General features: G+C 50.4%; 5 protein-coding genes across 5 annotated transcripts; 2 read left to right on the forward strand and 3 right to left on the reverse strand.

Annotated features, from left to right (window-relative positions):
* Window positions 1-4,166: 4,166 nt before the first annotated feature.
* Window positions 4,167-4,505, reverse strand: NEUTE1DRAFT_140980 (uncharacterized protein; the record flags this gene model as incomplete). Its single annotated transcript, XM_009856320.1, has 1 exon — window positions 4,167-4,505. One exon carries the CDS (start codon window positions 4,503-4,505, stop codon window positions 4,167-4,169), a length of 339 nt encoding a protein of 112 aa, XP_009854622.1.
* Window positions 4,506-10,009: 5,504 nt separating this feature from the next.
* On the forward strand, window positions 10,010-12,086 carry NEUTE1DRAFT_118286 (uncharacterized protein; the record flags this gene model as incomplete). The annotated part of the gene is made up of 2 exons (XM_009856321.1): window positions 10,010-10,342; window positions 10,414-12,086. 2 exons carry the CDS (start codon window positions 10,258-10,260, stop codon window positions 11,418-11,420), a joined length of 1,092 nt encoding a protein of 363 aa, XP_009854623.1.
* A 2,137-nt stretch (window positions 12,087-14,223) lies between these two features.
* On the reverse strand, window positions 14,224-14,683 carry NEUTE1DRAFT_118287 (uncharacterized protein; the record flags this gene model as incomplete). The annotated part of the gene is made up of 2 exons (XM_009856322.1): window positions 14,224-14,295; window positions 14,364-14,683. 2 exons carry the CDS (start codon window positions 14,517-14,519, stop codon window positions 14,281-14,283), a joined length of 171 nt encoding a protein of 56 aa, XP_009854624.1.
* A 334-nt stretch (window positions 14,684-15,017) lies between these two features.
* On the forward strand, window positions 15,018-16,304 carry NEUTE1DRAFT_88258 (uncharacterized protein; the record flags this gene model as incomplete). The annotated part of the gene is made up of 3 exons (XM_009856323.1): window positions 15,018-15,324; window positions 15,407-16,050; window positions 16,078-16,304. The coding sequence occupies 3 exons, from the start codon at window positions 15,109-15,111 to the stop codon at window positions 16,178-16,180; spliced, it is 963 nt and encodes a 320-aa protein (XP_009854625.1).
* A 157-nt stretch (window positions 16,305-16,461) lies between these two features.
* Window positions 16,462-16,840, reverse strand: NEUTE1DRAFT_118288 (uncharacterized protein; the record flags this gene model as incomplete). Its single annotated transcript, XM_009856324.1, has 1 exon — window positions 16,462-16,840. One exon carries the CDS (start codon window positions 16,824-16,826, stop codon window positions 16,659-16,661), a length of 168 nt encoding a protein of 55 aa, XP_009854626.1.
* Between the last annotated feature and the right edge of the window lie 84 nt (window positions 16,841-16,924).

Genomic DNA, 16,924 nt, shown 5'->3' on the forward strand with positions numbered 1-16,924 from the left:
ACATACCTCTACCAAGCACAAATACATCCCGAGGCGCGCAGACTAGGCCAACAAAACGACCCATCACGAAGCTTCTTTTCCTACGATAGTCGGGAATCGATACCCGGGCCTTGATGTGTAGTCTGGATACGTTGAAAAGCCCTAACCACTTACACCACACAGTATAAAGACCGTACCCGGAGATATCCTGCTCTTGAGACCATTCGGCGGAAGCTAACGAGGATTTGGACAATCTTCTGTCACCGTGCACACGAGGCGGCCTCGGCAGGGATGGTAGGCGCATTGAGGGGTAAACAGAGAGGCATGTGTTTGAGGGCTTGGCAGAAAAAAAAGAAGGGAAGTTGAGGTGAGTGTATGAGACGCGGAGAGGAGCTGAAGTTCCATCAATCCAGCATCGTTTGTTACACCGCTCCAGTTTCCGTGCCATCATTGACTAACAGGAAACTACTTTGTCGTTTCTGCCATTCTTTACGATTCCGCTCGCCTTCCTTTTGGATAACTCATTGGAGTATTTCCGCGGATAGGGATTGTTTGCCATACACTTCGGATATTCGATGCCGAACTTTGACGAGTGTCGTTCTCTTGAATACGGTCCAAATTGGAGTTCCAAGAGGGGCTGTGCCTTGGATATCGAATTTGTATCCCTTCACTTTGGGCCTCATATGTAGGTACCTGACGTGCACACCTCGTGGGCTACCATCGCATAAACTCCTGACCTGACTAGTCTATTCTTCTCGCGGTACCTCTCCTCTGCAACCTTTATCCACCAATTTCGTTTTTCCTCACAGCAAGATTGCTCCATTTTCCCCATGATTTCATGTGATGTTTTCCCCATTCCCCTCCTTATTCCCCGCCTTTCTCCATGACAGCTCGAACTGCCGTAACGTTGTGTTCTGCTAGGCATCGCCATCTCGTACGTGATCCGCGATATTTCCGTCTGCACATGACATGTTATCTTATGCCTAGGTAAATACTACTCATTCAAAGCTTCCTGAGGAGGGACGTCTTGGCTACAACAATCTCGGGATTGATCAGGGACCCGGGCAAAGATACCCCACGGAGACGACAATGACAAGAGACAATATTGACCACCACTCGACGATTGAGATGGGGAAATAATTGCGACGACGGTTACGGGAATTGCACCCCCACTCTTCCCATCGGCTCCCATTGCCTGATACGGACACACAAAGACCCCCAACTTACACTAGCCCCCGCAGTCACAAAACCTCATCGACGACGACTAGTGTACGCAACCCTACGGACTCGAAGAAGTCACTTCACCACGTACACACGATCTTTCAGGTCACACGATCGGAGGCCTCCTCCATATCATTAGGACTCTTCAGATTTTCTCGGGTTTTGGCTCTTCCGGCATCGCTCATCGAATATCATCATGTGAGATTGATCGTGCTTGCTTATCTTCCATGATATCTCTATCAGATACAGCGCAGTTCATCTAACTATAGTCTAGCAACGTGTTGGAAGAGACCGGGAGCTTGAAATTTGAGAGCTGAGTTCACGCCTTTTCTTAAGTTTTTAATTAATAAATTTTGTTTTTTTTTTTTAAAAAAAAAAAAAATTTTCATCTAGCTTTAAAAACCATCCGTCAAGTTCTACTCGAATAGCAGAGAGAAATATTCATTCTCCTTTGTAAACATCTTTCAGTGTCAAAGAAATGTGCCTTGTATGAAACGCAGAGTTCTAGTTACCCGTCCACTCATTATTCTAGCATGCGGCTCTGAATGTGAAGTTTGCTCCAGTATGGGTGCCATAATATGACAATATTAATAATGTTCATCACTCACTTGCTGTACCGCATTGCCGAAGAGTTGTTCTCGAGTTTGTCTTGGTAAATAGTATATTCGCTTGAGCCCAAATCGGAGATATGAGGTGCCTTTCTTTTGCTTCCGTTACATCCGTGCCATGGCCACGTATACCTGGATTGCATACTTTGTCTTCCTTGAAGAGCGGTCGGGGGTATTTAACTGAGGAACTCCAACGAGAAGAATGGCGGCGACAACAGTGATGACTGTGACAGGTGTGGTTATTCACAGATACCAACGAAATACATCAAGTTTTTGTTCTAAATCATCTTTGGAGGGCTACAAAGAGCCAGTCATCGGCTTGCCGACTTGCCGGTCATCCGGTCTGTAGATGCGGGCAGCTTTCTTTTGGGATCGGTCCTGCGTCGCCAATATTCCACAGCCCGAATGATAACTGAGTAGCAATCGATATCGCCTCGGAGGTCACCTAGGTAGCGGTAGTAGGTAGATTATGTTGTTTTCAGGTAGAGCATCATAGGTAACCATTAAAGACAAGCAGAGGGAAATGGAATCACTTGGGTAGATGTATAATATGTTGCGACAGCTGAAAATATACAGGTACCGCCTCCAGAGGCCTCCTGTGGTGTTGTACTTCCTACTACCTGCTACTCATCTATCGTACCATTGCTATACATATCTATGGCATCTACGCGCCTCTCAAGACATATATGTATCACACATCATGATACCGTCTCCCTTTTAGGAAAAGCCCGCTTAAGCGAGTCCGAATCGAGTACACAAGTAGCGATAGCCGGTGTAGAAAATGAGCACTCCCCAATTCCCAAATGAGTAGGCCAAGACCATGAAGCCCGGTAGACTTGTCAATCTTTTGGGTGGCTGTTACTCGGTCACTCGTTCCATGTGTTCTCTTCTGTCTTGGCTAGTTGGCTAGGTAGGCATGATAACGATTGCAATTGAAGGACTTTGCGAGCTGACCAACTTTTAAGAGTATGTTATCGGTACATGCTGTCCAAAAATACAGCTAACTAATGTACCTAGCATGTATGCTTCCTGGAATGTTTGCGCTGGGGACGTGTCCCACCGAGCAGAAAGAAAAAAATTCTAAGGGAGTTTTCGCTCATTGGTGAGTGATAACTTTCATTCCACTCAAAGGTAAAGATGTCCAAGACAGAAAATGAAAATTCTTTTTAATTAAATATGAATTAGAAAGACATAAGACACGCTCCAATCTTGCTCAATCGTTCATTGCACACCAAAAAGCTAACCGTGCTGATGACACCAGCCTGAGAAAGACTGTCGAACTGGACTTCCAAATTTGAAGAGGATGGATGTGATAGGCATGTGATTAGAAAATGTGATTCTTGTGTGAGCAAGACGTGTAGATGATTGTCCTGGCTTTATCCTATCCATCTACCGACCTAATCATCATCACTGTCACGCTGGTTATCATCACCCTCCTCTTTCTCATCGTAGTCATCATATTCCAGCCGCGAGACACATCTGGAGAGTGTGTGATCTTCGTCGCTGTCGTTATCCGGGTTATAGCCGAAAAAGCATCTCATCATAATCCCTCGCCTGGTCAATACTGTACTGCAAGTTTTCATCTCCTCATCTCGGTATTCTTGATCTTCTTATCACACCCCTCCTTATCCTTATGGGTACGGTAGAGAATTCGATCATACCAAATACCAGTAGGTGCCGTCTTGTTCTCGTTCGAGTCGAAGGCCGCTATGAAGTTCAGGTGCTCTTTCCGTGTAGAGGTAAGCTTCTTTCCACAGAGTGCGCGGATCCATCATTCGTAACCAATTTTTGAGAGTATCCGCCCGTCTTTCGAATTTTCTAGAGACCCTTCGACAACGCCAAAGGTGTGGGATGTATCTCTGCCAATGAATCTCATAATGGTTCATGTCCGCTTCAGGGCAGCCTTTGCGTCGCCATGTTTAGGAACCTCAACGCTGTTAAATATTGATTCATCTCAATGTAAAGCTGTTTAACAATTTTTATATTGTTCTCTAACTGTTTGATATCAAGTGGAAGTTGTTGATAGTGTTGAACTATCAAGCGTTGGCGAACCTGAAGTTCGAGTCTGCAGTCGCTATTCTGGTTGTTTAAAAAATGGAACCTCCTCGTCTCATCTTTTTCCTCCTTTGACCCGCTCTGATCCAGTTCCTGTTCGATGGGCTAAGAGGTCTTAGAGATCCAAGAGGAAAGGACGGAGATCGGGTGTTGTCGTGGTAAACTTTGTTGTAGTCGCGACATTCCTGACGGTTGCTAGATGATGGCCGTGGCGTTTTGTTGTCTTGACCCCCGCCACTGAACAGACCTAACAGACGGGTGGGACTGATGTCCACGTCTGGCTTGAACAGGTCGTCCGATTCATCAAGGTTCAGAGTCCCCCATTAAATGGTCCCCAAAGTCGCCATCCAGGTCCTCGTCTCCATCGCCTTTCCCGCTTCCAGGCATACATTCGCTCTGATCCTGAATATGGTCTTCCATGCCCACTGGCACAGACCATCCCTTCTTCGAAACAATCATCAACCCCATCCATCCGTATGTCCGCTTCAGCCGTCTGCCGATTCGTCTCACCATTATGAAGGTGAGCTTCCCCCTAAGGTGCGGTTCATAGAACTGGATGGCCCTTTCAACATCCCAGATGGTCGGGCAAACCTGCCAGATGGATCCATACAGTTTCTCGACCATGAATCCAGTAGAGGTCATGGCATGGAGGAAGGGGAGTCTCGTCAAATCCGGTGATTAGGAAGAAGCAAATGACGGCGGTGCCCACCCGGTAGGAGGAGGATACGGTGAGTTCTGGCTTAGTGAGGGTGTGGAACAGCGCACGGAAAACTTTGATGGATCTATCATCAACGGCAACAATAGGCTTTTTATCCTCGGTCAGATAACATGGCGGGAGGAATCACAAGGCCGGGATCAAAGACCAGAGGCTCCGGGCCCATGCCGGGAGCGAAGAAAGGGGCGAGTTGAAGAAAGGGGCGAGTTGGGTTTGAGGGTTCTCAAAGCCCACCACATTCTGCCTGTGGTTGCAAGTAGAGTAGGTCGGAAAATGATGGGGATGGGGTAATATCCCCCGTTGCTTGCCCTTTTTGCTCTCAAGCGAGTAGTACTGATGATAGACCAGATTGTCAGCAACTGTTCACGCCTTGGGGAGGTCCGGACGCTACCCGGTGAAGTCGTTGTGTATGAAGGGGTGATGTGTGATTGTCGAATATCAGAGCTGCAGGGTGGGCGAGAAAGTATGGCCTATGGGAACCGATGAGGGTGGACGAGATTGAAAGCGACCTACACTAACCAGCTTACCGACCGCGCTGCAACGCCTTCAGTGGAGTTCTCCCAACTGCAGTGGTCCGTCGTGCTCTGAAATTTGCCGGACTCTTGTCATTTTCTCTGACTGCCATTTGTTTCATCAAAGGTGGGCTCGGTCGAATGACTTGTGGATATCTCGGTTGGTTCTGTGAAGAGGAAAACGTCAGTTTGGTTTGGTGAAAACGGATTATTGGTAGGGGTAGCATGCTATTTACCTCGAGTGAAACGAGCCGTCCTTGGTCATTTTTCGACCATGGGTCAGTTTGACAAGGACGTCATCTCGTCGAACGAGTCTCGTCGTCAGGAAGATCCCGAAACCAGTTCAACTCAGGGATGAAGCGGTCAGGCAGAAGTCGACTCTACCGTTATTTTGCGAGGGGCAAAACTGATCTGGGGCTGTGGGTGTAGTACAGGGATGGTACAAGGCAGAAGTTGACTAACTGCCGCCGTTGTGAAAACAGCAAAGACGGCACAAGCCATCAAGCAAAAAGCAAGAAGAAAAGATAGAAAAACAATAGGCATGTATCAGAAATATGCTGACAATGAGTTGATCAGATAGGTGGTGGTGATGATAGAAGTACATAAAAGTGTTGTTAATGGGAGAGAGAAGAACAAGGCAGAATCTGTTGGGGGGATGGAGGAGTTTAAGTATGCTATTCAAACGGGGCTGATCCGCGTTCAACCAGGCGTCAACCAGTGCGTACCTGCATCAAAGAAGTGGGTGGTCGACATGCTAATGAGACTGGCTTCATAGAGAGACGGCGGAAGGGTTGATTGAGGTAGTGAAGATGACGACCAGAGAGGATGGAATATCTTTGGATGGATGAAAGAGCGCTCAGTGTCCATGGCCCAGGACTGCCCTCAACTGCCTGCGAATTCTTTCTGGGTCAAGGGAAGTGACGGCAAAGCAACTACATAGCCTGGTTGAGGGCATTCGAGTGAGTGAGAGGAAAGAGGAAAGTCCTCATGGCGATGTCCATTTCCGGGCAGTTGCAGTCAGCACGCTCCCGGTGAGCAAGCGGAAGGTGCAAATTCCTTCCAAGCAGTCACAGCCCGTCCTCAGGCAGGTCTGGATGCTAACCGGCAGCCGGGTAGGAAGCCACTCGGCAGTCGTTGCTGGACTGAGGTACGGCAGTAACCTCCGAACTCCGGGGGGCCGTAGCTTCCCGGCGAAGTGAACGAATCACAGAAATGGCAGTTCACCGTTTGGGCAAGTGCCAAGACCCAGTGCAGTGGTCGGAGGGTCGCGAGATCCACCTCGGGACCGCTGAATGGGACCACCAGGCCAGGACGGGGCCACCGGGTCGGTTGGAGTCGGTGTTACCGTCGTTGAGGTTATACCGGCCCTGTCAACTATCGTGTCAAGGCCGGCAAGATGAATGAGCAAGTCGCTGTCGCCAACTCGTTGTATTCCTTCATATCACACCCACGGTTGCTGACGAAACGGCAAGTGTTACGTGATGTAATGGGGAATAACAAGTAGCACTTGCTATTGTCGCAAATCGCCTCCGCCTTGGAAGAAGGAATATGACGGCAACATGCCCAGTCAGGGAGCCCTCTTGAAACTGAAGCTTCGTTTTTTTTTTGTTAAAATATAGGAAAAGATCAACATCTCCCTTGCATGGCTCTTGACTTTTTGAGAGCCAACGGCGAAAACTAAAGTTCTGCTGGTCCATCTGGAAAGCGCGCATTATGGACTCTGTCGGTGTGGCTATGCTGCCCAGTCTAGACTGCAAAACACCATTTTCGTGTCTACCGACTGACTCCATCGCCAAAGTAGTGCCGGGATGCCGTCCCCGTCCGTATCACGAGACCCCCCCCCCAAAAAAAGCCACGCGAATGTCCAAAACCGTGCCCACACGATCGCATCTTGACCGCTTTCGCTGTTGCCGAGGGGATACAAAGCGGGCCCATGTGGTGGTTAGTGCCGTTGATGCTGACTTGGGTGAGGTTAACGATGCGGAGGGCTTAAAATAGCATGGGCGGGTGGGTTGGTGGGTTTGATGGTTGCGACGGAAATCGTGGGAGGATTCACTTTTGGAATCATCATGGTTTCCTACTTCTTTCCATCTGTCGTGAAATGTCACAACTCCAGTAGGCAGGAATGGAAACGTTACATGTTCCAAGCCATGATTCTTTTCGTTAATAGGCACTGCTGTGTCTTGCTTGCTAGTATCACTGCTTTGTTTAGGGTGCCCAACAACTGGGTAGTCGGGGCGTCACGAAGTCATGAATTAGGTAAAGTCTGTTTTAGATCATGGATAGCTCGAACAAGGTGGCAGGGCGGGCAGCGCCATGTCCGAGCGCCATGAGGCGTTGTCGCAAACAGAGGAGAGTGCGATGTTCGGAAAGTCATGGTTTCGAAAATACGGAAGAAGAAGATCATATGCGAAAAAGACGTCAGAATAAGGTGCATTTGGTTTTGAGGTGTCTATCCGTGTTGGCATTGATTGCTGGGGAAGATTTGCAGGATGGACGACGGCCAAATCCTGGAAGAACACCATGATGCTGTTCGAAGATGATCATTGTCGGAAATGACCCGCTAACAGTTCATGGCCCAGCATGAGAGGGGAAAGGTTAGTGAGTTAGCGGCGGTGAGCAACAGACAGCCCCAAACGAGATACTCAAATAGGTGGTGGGTCTCATGCATTGTCCACGCTACCAATCGTGGATTGCATGGAAATCCGCCGCCCGCCCCGCAAGGGGATTTACAGACGACCCGACGTTATCATGGACCACTTGATCAACGAACGAGTTTACCGACACTACTCATTGCCTCTGTCAAGAGCTCTTCGTTCCAAGACGGAATTCGCTCGTCCCTTCTTGGTTGATGTTTGAGACGCAACAGCGAAACCGATAAATCCTGTGGTTTCGCATCAAGTAAGTAACAACACTGCTTCATCTTTCTCTTTCTTTTCTTTTTTCCCCCCTTCCAGATCCGATTTCATTCCATTCATTCGCTAGAGGTAGTTTGGCACTCATTCGAATTCTTCCAAACCGCCGATTGATTGGCAACCAAGTTGGGTTGTTCTTTCATTCTCAGCTTTGGGATGTGATCGGCGCCTAGGGCGTCTGGGCCTCTCGAGATTTCCAGAGCAACCTAACCACGGCTCTCGCCTTGTAGCGCTCGTGACTGGACCAAGCACTACCCCTGAAAGACCCCTAAAGGACCCCTAGCACCCATTCACTGGCAGACAGGTGCCAAGTATCGTGGTGAGTCTCATACACCTGCATAGATATGCATTGGATTGCGACGGGGCATATGTATGGATATGCATATCCAACTCAGCCGCCTGAGCGCAAAGAAAGCAAGAGCTGAAGCATTCGCTGACGCCTTTCGCGCACATGATGACAACCATCGCCAACTTCAGTTGCTGATTTTCCTGTTGGTGGACGTGCTCCGTGCTTGACACACCGGGGACATGGAAGACGCCTTATGCAACCCGATAGGACTTCCGTAGGGCGCAAGTGATGGTATCTGTTTCCTCTCGAATGAGATGCCACACGTGTACAAACACTATCTGTAGTGGGCGTGGAGATCTGCTTAGCTCCCGTTTCACCGTTCTCAACAGATGCTCGATGGTGCGCCAATTTGAAGACGATCTTGTACGCACTAAATACACTATAGCCCACGATGCCTTCATCTAGGTTACCTCACTCGGCCTGTGAAACCAGCATCGACAGCCGGGGGCGTTTCGAGGCTTCTGCTGTGTTCATCCAGACCTGATTCAGGGAGAGGCAATTTATAGGACAATTGCCGACGCCCACCGCTGCCACCAAGACAGCTGGTCGGTAACGCCAACTTGAGCGTTCCTCAACACCACGCCGTGTTGCCCTTTGGAGACTTTGAGAAGCCAAGATGGCAGTCCAAGACTTCCCTAGTCGTTGCTGCCTGCTTGGGAGTCTTGGGATCTCACGATATGGATGGATCCGAGATTCCGCGAGTGGATAGTACCATCAATATCCACTGTCGACACTAGTGTAGAGGCATGAGAATCTCGTATTGTATTGCCTTTTGACCGTTTCCGCTCCTTCGTTGGTGTTGGCGTGTTGGATGCTTCCCGTACAAAATATTAGCCAGAACGCCAAGCAGGTGAAGCCCCCCTGAATGTGAGACCAATGACCAGGGGGTCCATGACTTTGACATGAGCTCGCAGCGCCACAAATCTGCAGCGTGCCCAACAGACCCCAGCAAGGATCTTTGCCATGGCATCTGATTGGTGATGTTGGCTCTCTCCCCTGAGCGCGGCGCTGCTGCCGCTACCTACCTCTAGGTTGGGAACGCCTGGGAAACGCTTGGTCGGCCTGAGACGTTGCCTTGGCTGCTTCGGGAGGGTGACATTGGCTTCAGGACAGAAAATTGTTACGACAGGAACGACAAACGGCAGCACCAGAAGCAAGGGTTGCTCATTTAACTTTTTGCCCAGAAAAGGAGATGCGAGCAAGGGGGGGCCGCAAGGCAGGCGCTACCATACCCACTGACTGCATGCTCACTTTGTTCAGTTCAGTTCAGTTGGCTCGCTCACGGTAGGTAAGAATTATGCGCACCACGCACAGGTCACTCACTACAGTACACTACACTACCTCTACACACAGATTTTGATGCTCCAAAACTTGGCCAAAATTCCACCAAAGAACTTGGTTCTTGATGTAAAACCTATGGGTAATCAGGGCTTCTTCTATTCTTATACGCTCTCTCCAGTTTCCGGGGTAAATGGTGTTGGCCAAGGCTGGCGGAAATAGGTGGTAAAACCGGTTGTCCAGTGCGCATCCGCTAATGCTGACGTCCACGAGCTTGGCTCCATCACGTTAACGGATCAAGCGAGAGGAACACCGAAGGATCCATGGATGGACATGGAGGAGATACCGACCGTGACTGGGAACATCTCCACCCCCCAACCCGACTCCATTTCTCCCTCTTCTTCCTTCGTTTCCCTTGTTTCGTAAAGTCTTCAAAACACACTCCTTCGCACATCCTCTTTTTGACCCTTCTACCTCGCCATTCCCGGTCAGCTAGAAGTATCTACAGTCCTTCGTTCGGAACACCACACTCGCTATCTTGCTTGTCTTGCCTTCAGCTACAGTCCTTTGCTCCCACTAACACAATTCGCCTATACAACCTTTGACCTCCTCCAAATCAGTAATCATGCAAATCAAGACTCTCACCGCGTTGGCTTTTGCCTCGCTCGTTTCCGCTCAGACCTACACTGACTGTGATCCCACCAAGAAGAGTATGTTTCACCAGATGAAAAATCGAGAAGAAAAGAAAAAAAAAAACAGTGGCTAACTTGACTGCTTCTAGCCTGCCCCAATGACAAGGCCGTCGGCAAGGAAATCATCAACATCGACTTCACCAAGGGCGCCGACAGCTTCTTCAAGAACATGGTCGGCACTACTCTCCAGTACGACAACAAGCTCGGCGCCGTCTACACCATCAAGAAGGAGACGGATGCTCCTACCGTTGCCAGCTCTCGCTACATCTTCTTCGGTCAGGTCGACGTTACCGTGAGGGCCGCCTTCGGCAAGGGTGTCGTCACCAGCTTCGTTCTTCAGTCCGACGACCTCGACGAGATTGATTGGGAGTGGATCGGCAGCGACACCACCCAGGTTCAGACCAACTACTTCAGCAAGGGTTGCACCGAGACCTACGACCGCGGTGGCTTTTCTACCGTCGCCAACCCCCAGAACGAGTTCCACACCTACACCATCAAGTGGACCCCCACCCAGCTCGACTGGATCATCGACGGCGCCGTCGTCCGCACCCTCAAGGCCGCCGATGCCAAGGGCTGTGCCGGCTTCCCCCAGACTCCCATGCAGATCAAGCTCGGCACCTGGGTTGCCGGTCGCAAGGACGCCGCCCAGGGTACCATTGAGTGGGCCGGCGGTATCACCGACTTCAGCGAGGGTCCCTTCATGGGCTACTACCAGAGCATCAAGATTCAGGACTACATGGGTGGTGACGGTACCACGGGCGCCAAGGACGCCACCGAGTACCAGTACGGCGACAAGAGCGGCACCTGGCAGAGCATCAAGGTCCTCACCGGTACCTCTACTACCGAGGACATTGACACCAAGTCTGGCTCTTCTACTGCCACCACTCTGAGCGCCGTCCCTTCCGCCTCCTCCACCTCCGGCTCTTCCTCGCTCCCCATCGACAGCACCCTCAACAACAACAACAGCAGCAGCTCCACCAGCGACGCCACTGAGGCCACCAAGAGCGGCAACGTCGTCACCGGCGGTGCTGGCAAGCTCGCCATGAGCATTGCCTCCTTCGGCGCTGCCCTCTTCGCCGGCGCCATGCTTCTTTAAACTGCTTGCCTGAGCCAATGACGAAAGGAAAAAAACTTTCAATGAGGGACGAACAAAAGGAGATGCAGTTATTTGAATTTCCATCCTCGCTTCCAACCGAGCTATCTATATCTCTTCTCTTTTTTACACCTACGATCCTTTTGAACTGGACACACGACATCTCTTGCGCGCCTGTGGCGGTATCTGAGAAGTTGTTGTCCAGAGAGCGCTTTGAAATGTACAATCAAGTTTAATTCCATCGGTTGGTTGTGTTTGGTACCCTCTACAGCAGCAGGAAGAAGAAGAAGACGGAGAGAAGGAAGAGCGCGCATCGGTTCGGCCGGCATGTTTTGTCATGAGAAAGAGCGCATTAATCACGTTGGCAAATTTTGGTTTTGGCTTTTTTATATACCACCGCCTCGAAGCGATATTTTTGCTTTACGCCAACGAATATGCGAGGAGTTCATGGGATAGTATGGTACCAGCTTGGTGGATAGGTACCGGCGGCCGACATCGACGTGGTGGTTCGGTTCGGTTCGCGGAAAAAGAAGGAGGGAAAGACCAATAAACAGTAGGGATGAACATATGTTTAGATTCGGACATAAAGATTTATGTATATTGATGTGGGGAGTTAAACTTTTTTGGTTGAATACCATATACTTTTTTGAACACAATACCACCTTTTCCGAATTTGCACTTGACGACTCGGGTTCATTTTGCTCGTTCTTTTGTTCTGGAATCTTTTGAGATGAACTTGCAATCTCCAATTTACCACCCCAATCACATTTCACCACACCAACATCACTATACAACCAGCCTGAAAAAATCCTGTCAAACTTACCAATCATCTTGGCTCATTGGCGACTCCAGTCTTGCCTGTTTAGCGACTCCATTCCTGCCTGCTTGGCTACTCCCCGCTCGTTCCCTACGCGACCTTGGCCCAATCCACTTTGTACACTACACTGATCGCTCAAAAAAACCGCCTTCATCATTCTCACCTGGCCGTGTTTTCCGCTTTGGGTCAGGTACATCACCGACAAACCCCAAATCTCGGACCATTCATGTTTACCAAGTCCTTGATTGCCGTCCATTCCGTCCGTTTCCAACATCTTTCAATTATCCATCCGTCTGTTTTCTTCACTTTTTCGTGACGGACTGAGTCTTTTCTACAATCGTGACGTAGCTGCGCCCTGATTTTCCCACTCCTCAATGTGAGACATTCCCAGCACTACTGTGGTAAAAATGATGATGAAAGCAACGACGGATCCCACGCAGGAAGACAGACAGGGGCGGGCGGCCCCCCCCAATCCCCATAGGGCGGACGAACGAAACGAAAATTCGAGTCATCCATCCATCCATCCATTTGACAGCAGGTAGGCAGGTAGGCAGGTAGGTAGGCAGGCAGGCAGGCAGGCAGGCAAAGCAAGCGAGAAGCCAAGGATGGATGGATGGAGTCGATCCGGAAATTGGAATTGAGAATTTGAGAGAGAATGCATGCATGCATGCACCTCGGCTCCTCAGCTCCTCGGCGGGCGGTTGGCGGTTGGCGGGCGGGCGACGTTCCAAGAACGGACGGGACAGCGAAGGGGAAATTTCTCATGTCCTCGCCCTGCCAAGCCAAATCCAAATCCATGGAATGGCAGGCATGCACTGCACGCACCGGGAACTCGGCGCTAGTGGTCGCCGGCGTCAGGTTTGCTCCTGCCGTGGGGGGAGGGGGGGGAAGGGGCTGAGTGAGTGAGTGGCTTGTGCACGACGACGGACGTGAATTTCCAAAACCAAGGCCGGGCGTTCCTTGCATGCCCGTGCAGTGAGTGAGGCCAGGCCTTGGCAGGGGTAGTTTCACTTTTTTACATTATACCACAGTACACACGGTTACATAGCGAGGACAGACCTTGCAGCACCTCAGCTCAGCTTCACACGCCCGCGGTACGGTACTTACGGTACTGTGTGTATGGAACTTTGGTTGCACTTGGTGGAATATTTTGTAGCGCCCCGAGCTTTTCGCGTCCGAGTATACTAGCAATGAAATCGGACGGACGGCACTGGAAAACTTGTTGTGCGTGCATTTGACAGGCCCAGGTCGGGTTTGGAACCATCCAACACAAAGAAAAAAAAAAAGATTGAGGAATTGGGACGCGGGGAAGTAACTGACAGCTTGGAAAACCTGGGAAGCAAAATTGCTGTAGTGTAGGAGATGGAATTACCGGTTCAACAAGGAGATCGTGAGGAGGATACACAGAAGGGAAGGGAGTGGATGCAGGGGAAAGAAACGTGGAAGAATAAGCAACGCCGTTGGTTGCACAGCAGGTGATATGTAGTCGTCATTTGAGACACGTTCACTCAATCACTCAAAAAAGACTGGGCAAGCGGCGTTGTTTGCTTTATTGTGGCCTGGGCAAGAAGTATTGATTGCTGTGGAAGGTAAAGAGGGAGCCGAAGGAAGTTATTAATTCAGTACGTGGGATATTTGAACATTGATCGATTGATTGATCGAAGCTGAGATTCAGAAGCGGGATTGAGATTGAGGTTCGAGAACTGACAGTTGATTTTTCGCTGTATTTTGGCGATGTGATGGATGTGTTACATCCATGTTCCGATGCTAGAGGGACGGAAGCACAAATTGCTCCTGATCCGAGCCTCGATTCTTTGCACATTCTGCTCAACGGATCTATCCCCTGCCAATCCATCTTTACCACCGCTGGGTCTAAAAAGTGGGTTATTTGAGTAGCCGACTAGCCGTACCCCCGATATGTGGTTATAAGAGTACTTGGCCTCGCCGTCTCACAAAAATCAGACCCCGGTTAACGCGATTCCGGGCCGTCGGCGTTGCAAATACCAAGTAACAGTCCCGGCCACCAGAGGGAACCAAGTTGAGCACTTAAGCATAAATCAGAGGTAAATATCGTGGTACACGTATCCTGCCGTTCTGACAAGAAGTTCTTTTCTCTAATCGGAGTTTAAAGCATGAAAGCGACTATACTTCGCAGAGGCGGGCAGACCGTGCCCAACCCAAGTTGACGTGCATCTGGACTGTTGTTGGAGTTCGAAGCTGAGGCGCGAGACACTGCTGATGCTATAAGCCCATTTATGCGATTCATTCTCACCAACGATAGACATGTAATCATCGGACGACAAGCACAATCCCCGACCGGAGCCAAGCGGAGTTACTCCACCCCCACCGGGACTCCGGGACGGGCCTCGGCCCCACTAATCCGGCCAAGCCCGCACTCCCGCGCCCCGGTACCCCGTCGTTGTGGCGCACTTGTCGGGAGTTCGCCCGATCAACAATGTCGATGAAGTCATGTTTGACAACAACTATCAAGGTTAGTGTTGAATATGTCTGTTTTTCCATACGAGATAACGCTGACGTCTGAATCAACGGCGTCAAAGGCAGAGCGGGGTCAGCGATGAGCGGGCGTGATGATCTGGTGCGGGGAAACATGAGAAACTGAACACCACACATCATTGGCGATCTGGCGAAAGATAGAAGAACTGAAATCAAAAACTCTTAAATCAACACTGTACTACTGTCAGCAAACGTAATCAGCGCGGCCCTTTCATCGTTTCATTTGCCACCGCGCTTGTTGACCTGTCCATCGCCCAAAGGTCATCGAGAGGTCCCTCTACGAATATCTCAGGATAGACATCGTTCGGGTCTTCTATCAGCAATCTGATCGAGCATCAACCACTCCGTTACCCAATCACCATGGCCTCAAGACTCAACAACCTCGCCGCCTTTCACCAGAAACTGGCCAAAGCCGATCGTATCCTCGCCATCTGCGGCGCCGGACTCTCTGCCGCCTCGGGACTCCCCACCTTTCGCGGTGCCGGCGGACTCTGGAGGAACTACGAGGCCACGGACCTAGCTACGCCAGAAGCATTTGCTTCGGATCCCGGTCTAGTATGGTTATTTTACGCCTATGTAAGTCTTCTTCTTCTTTCCTCCCCATCTCAAATCATATCACCAATCCCTCCTAAATCAACTAAACAAACCTCCTCAACAGCGCCGCCACATGGCCCTCCAAGCCCAACCCAACGCAGGCCACCACGCCCTCGCCGCCCTCGCCAAGAAAAACCCCAACTTCCTGTGCCTAACTCAAAACGTCGACAACCTTTCCTCACGCGCCGGCCACCAGCAGCAGCAGCAGCAACTACAAACCCTCCACGGCTCCCTCTTCACCCTCCAATGCTCTTCCTACCCTTCACAATGCACCTACATTGACAAAAACAACACTCTCGACCCTCTCTGCCCTGCTCTAGCACCCGCATCAGCATCAGCATCCATCAACCCCCCGTCCAATGACCCCCCAAACCCTTCCCATTCCCAATCATCCAAAACCATCATCCCCTTACTAGACCCCAGCACCCCCCTCCCCCCCATCCCCAAATCCCACCTCCCCCACTGCCCACAATGCAAAAATCTACTGCGACCAGGGGTAGTCTGGTTCGGCGAGTCCTTAGATCCCACCATGCTGGCCGAGATAGACGCGTGGATCGACCAAGGAGGTCCCATTGATATTGTGCTGGTCATAGGGACCAGCAGCGTCGTCTACCCGGCGGCTGGGTACGCGGAGAAGGCGAGGACGAAGGGGAGGACGAGCGTGGTGACTGTTAATATGGAAGTGGACGACGTTGAAGAGGAAGAGGGGTGGATGTGGGGAAAAGGAAAAAGAAGAAGACCGGAAGACTTGGTGTTTCAGGGGGGAGCGGAGGAGTGGTTGCCTAGGATGTTTGAGCCGGTGATTGGGGTTGCGAAGGATGATGGGAGGTATGAATAGAAAGGGGGAGGGTAGGAAGGATTTGGCAAGAGGAGTTTGAGAGGAAAAGAAGGGGAGTATGGGAGGTGATGGAGATGTGATGAAGAATTATGAAGATGAGGGTGGTGAAAACAAAGTGAGTGCTTGAACTGGGATCCACTACCACGTGGGAGACGGCCCGGGCCGGATCCGATATGATCGGCGGACGGGACGGGAGCTGGATGCATGGTGACAGCATGAGACGAAAGGTAATGCCTGTGATACTCTTTGAACTGGATCTAAAGGCTTTCTGAAGAGACTTTAGCTCGACCTGACAAAGAAACAGGCACCATCAAACGTAATAATCTCTTCACTACCAATAAGCATATGATACATTTAGAGACATACATAAAGTGTAACATATAGTAGCTTATTCGAACGCGCTACGGTCATGCTATTTTGCATGCCATCACAAGGTGTCCACCTCTTCCTCTTCATGAGCAGACCATAAACCGCCGCCCTAGCCAGGAACCATGACACCAACAATGACTATGACCCAACCAGACATCGGCTTCCGTACCATAACCGGGTATCCCCTTTGCCATTCCCTCGACAAAATGAGAATACGCACACCGGATTGTTGTTCCACATAATGCTCGCTTGCTTGGTCCTCAAGTGACCATAACATAATGCCACTTTCCATTTCCTTAACACCCCACGCACGACGACAAAGCCAACCAACCCCAGCAGTCCCATCTTCGCCTTCAAACAGCTTGAGCACTTAGC

The sequence above is a fragment of the Neurospora tetrasperma genome (genome assembly GCF_000213175.1).
Source record: "Neurospora tetrasperma FGSC 2508 unplaced genomic scaffold NEUTE1scaffold_6, whole genome shotgun sequence".
Lineage (NCBI taxonomy): Eukaryota > Fungi > Ascomycota > Sordariomycetes > Sordariales > Sordariaceae > Neurospora > Neurospora tetrasperma.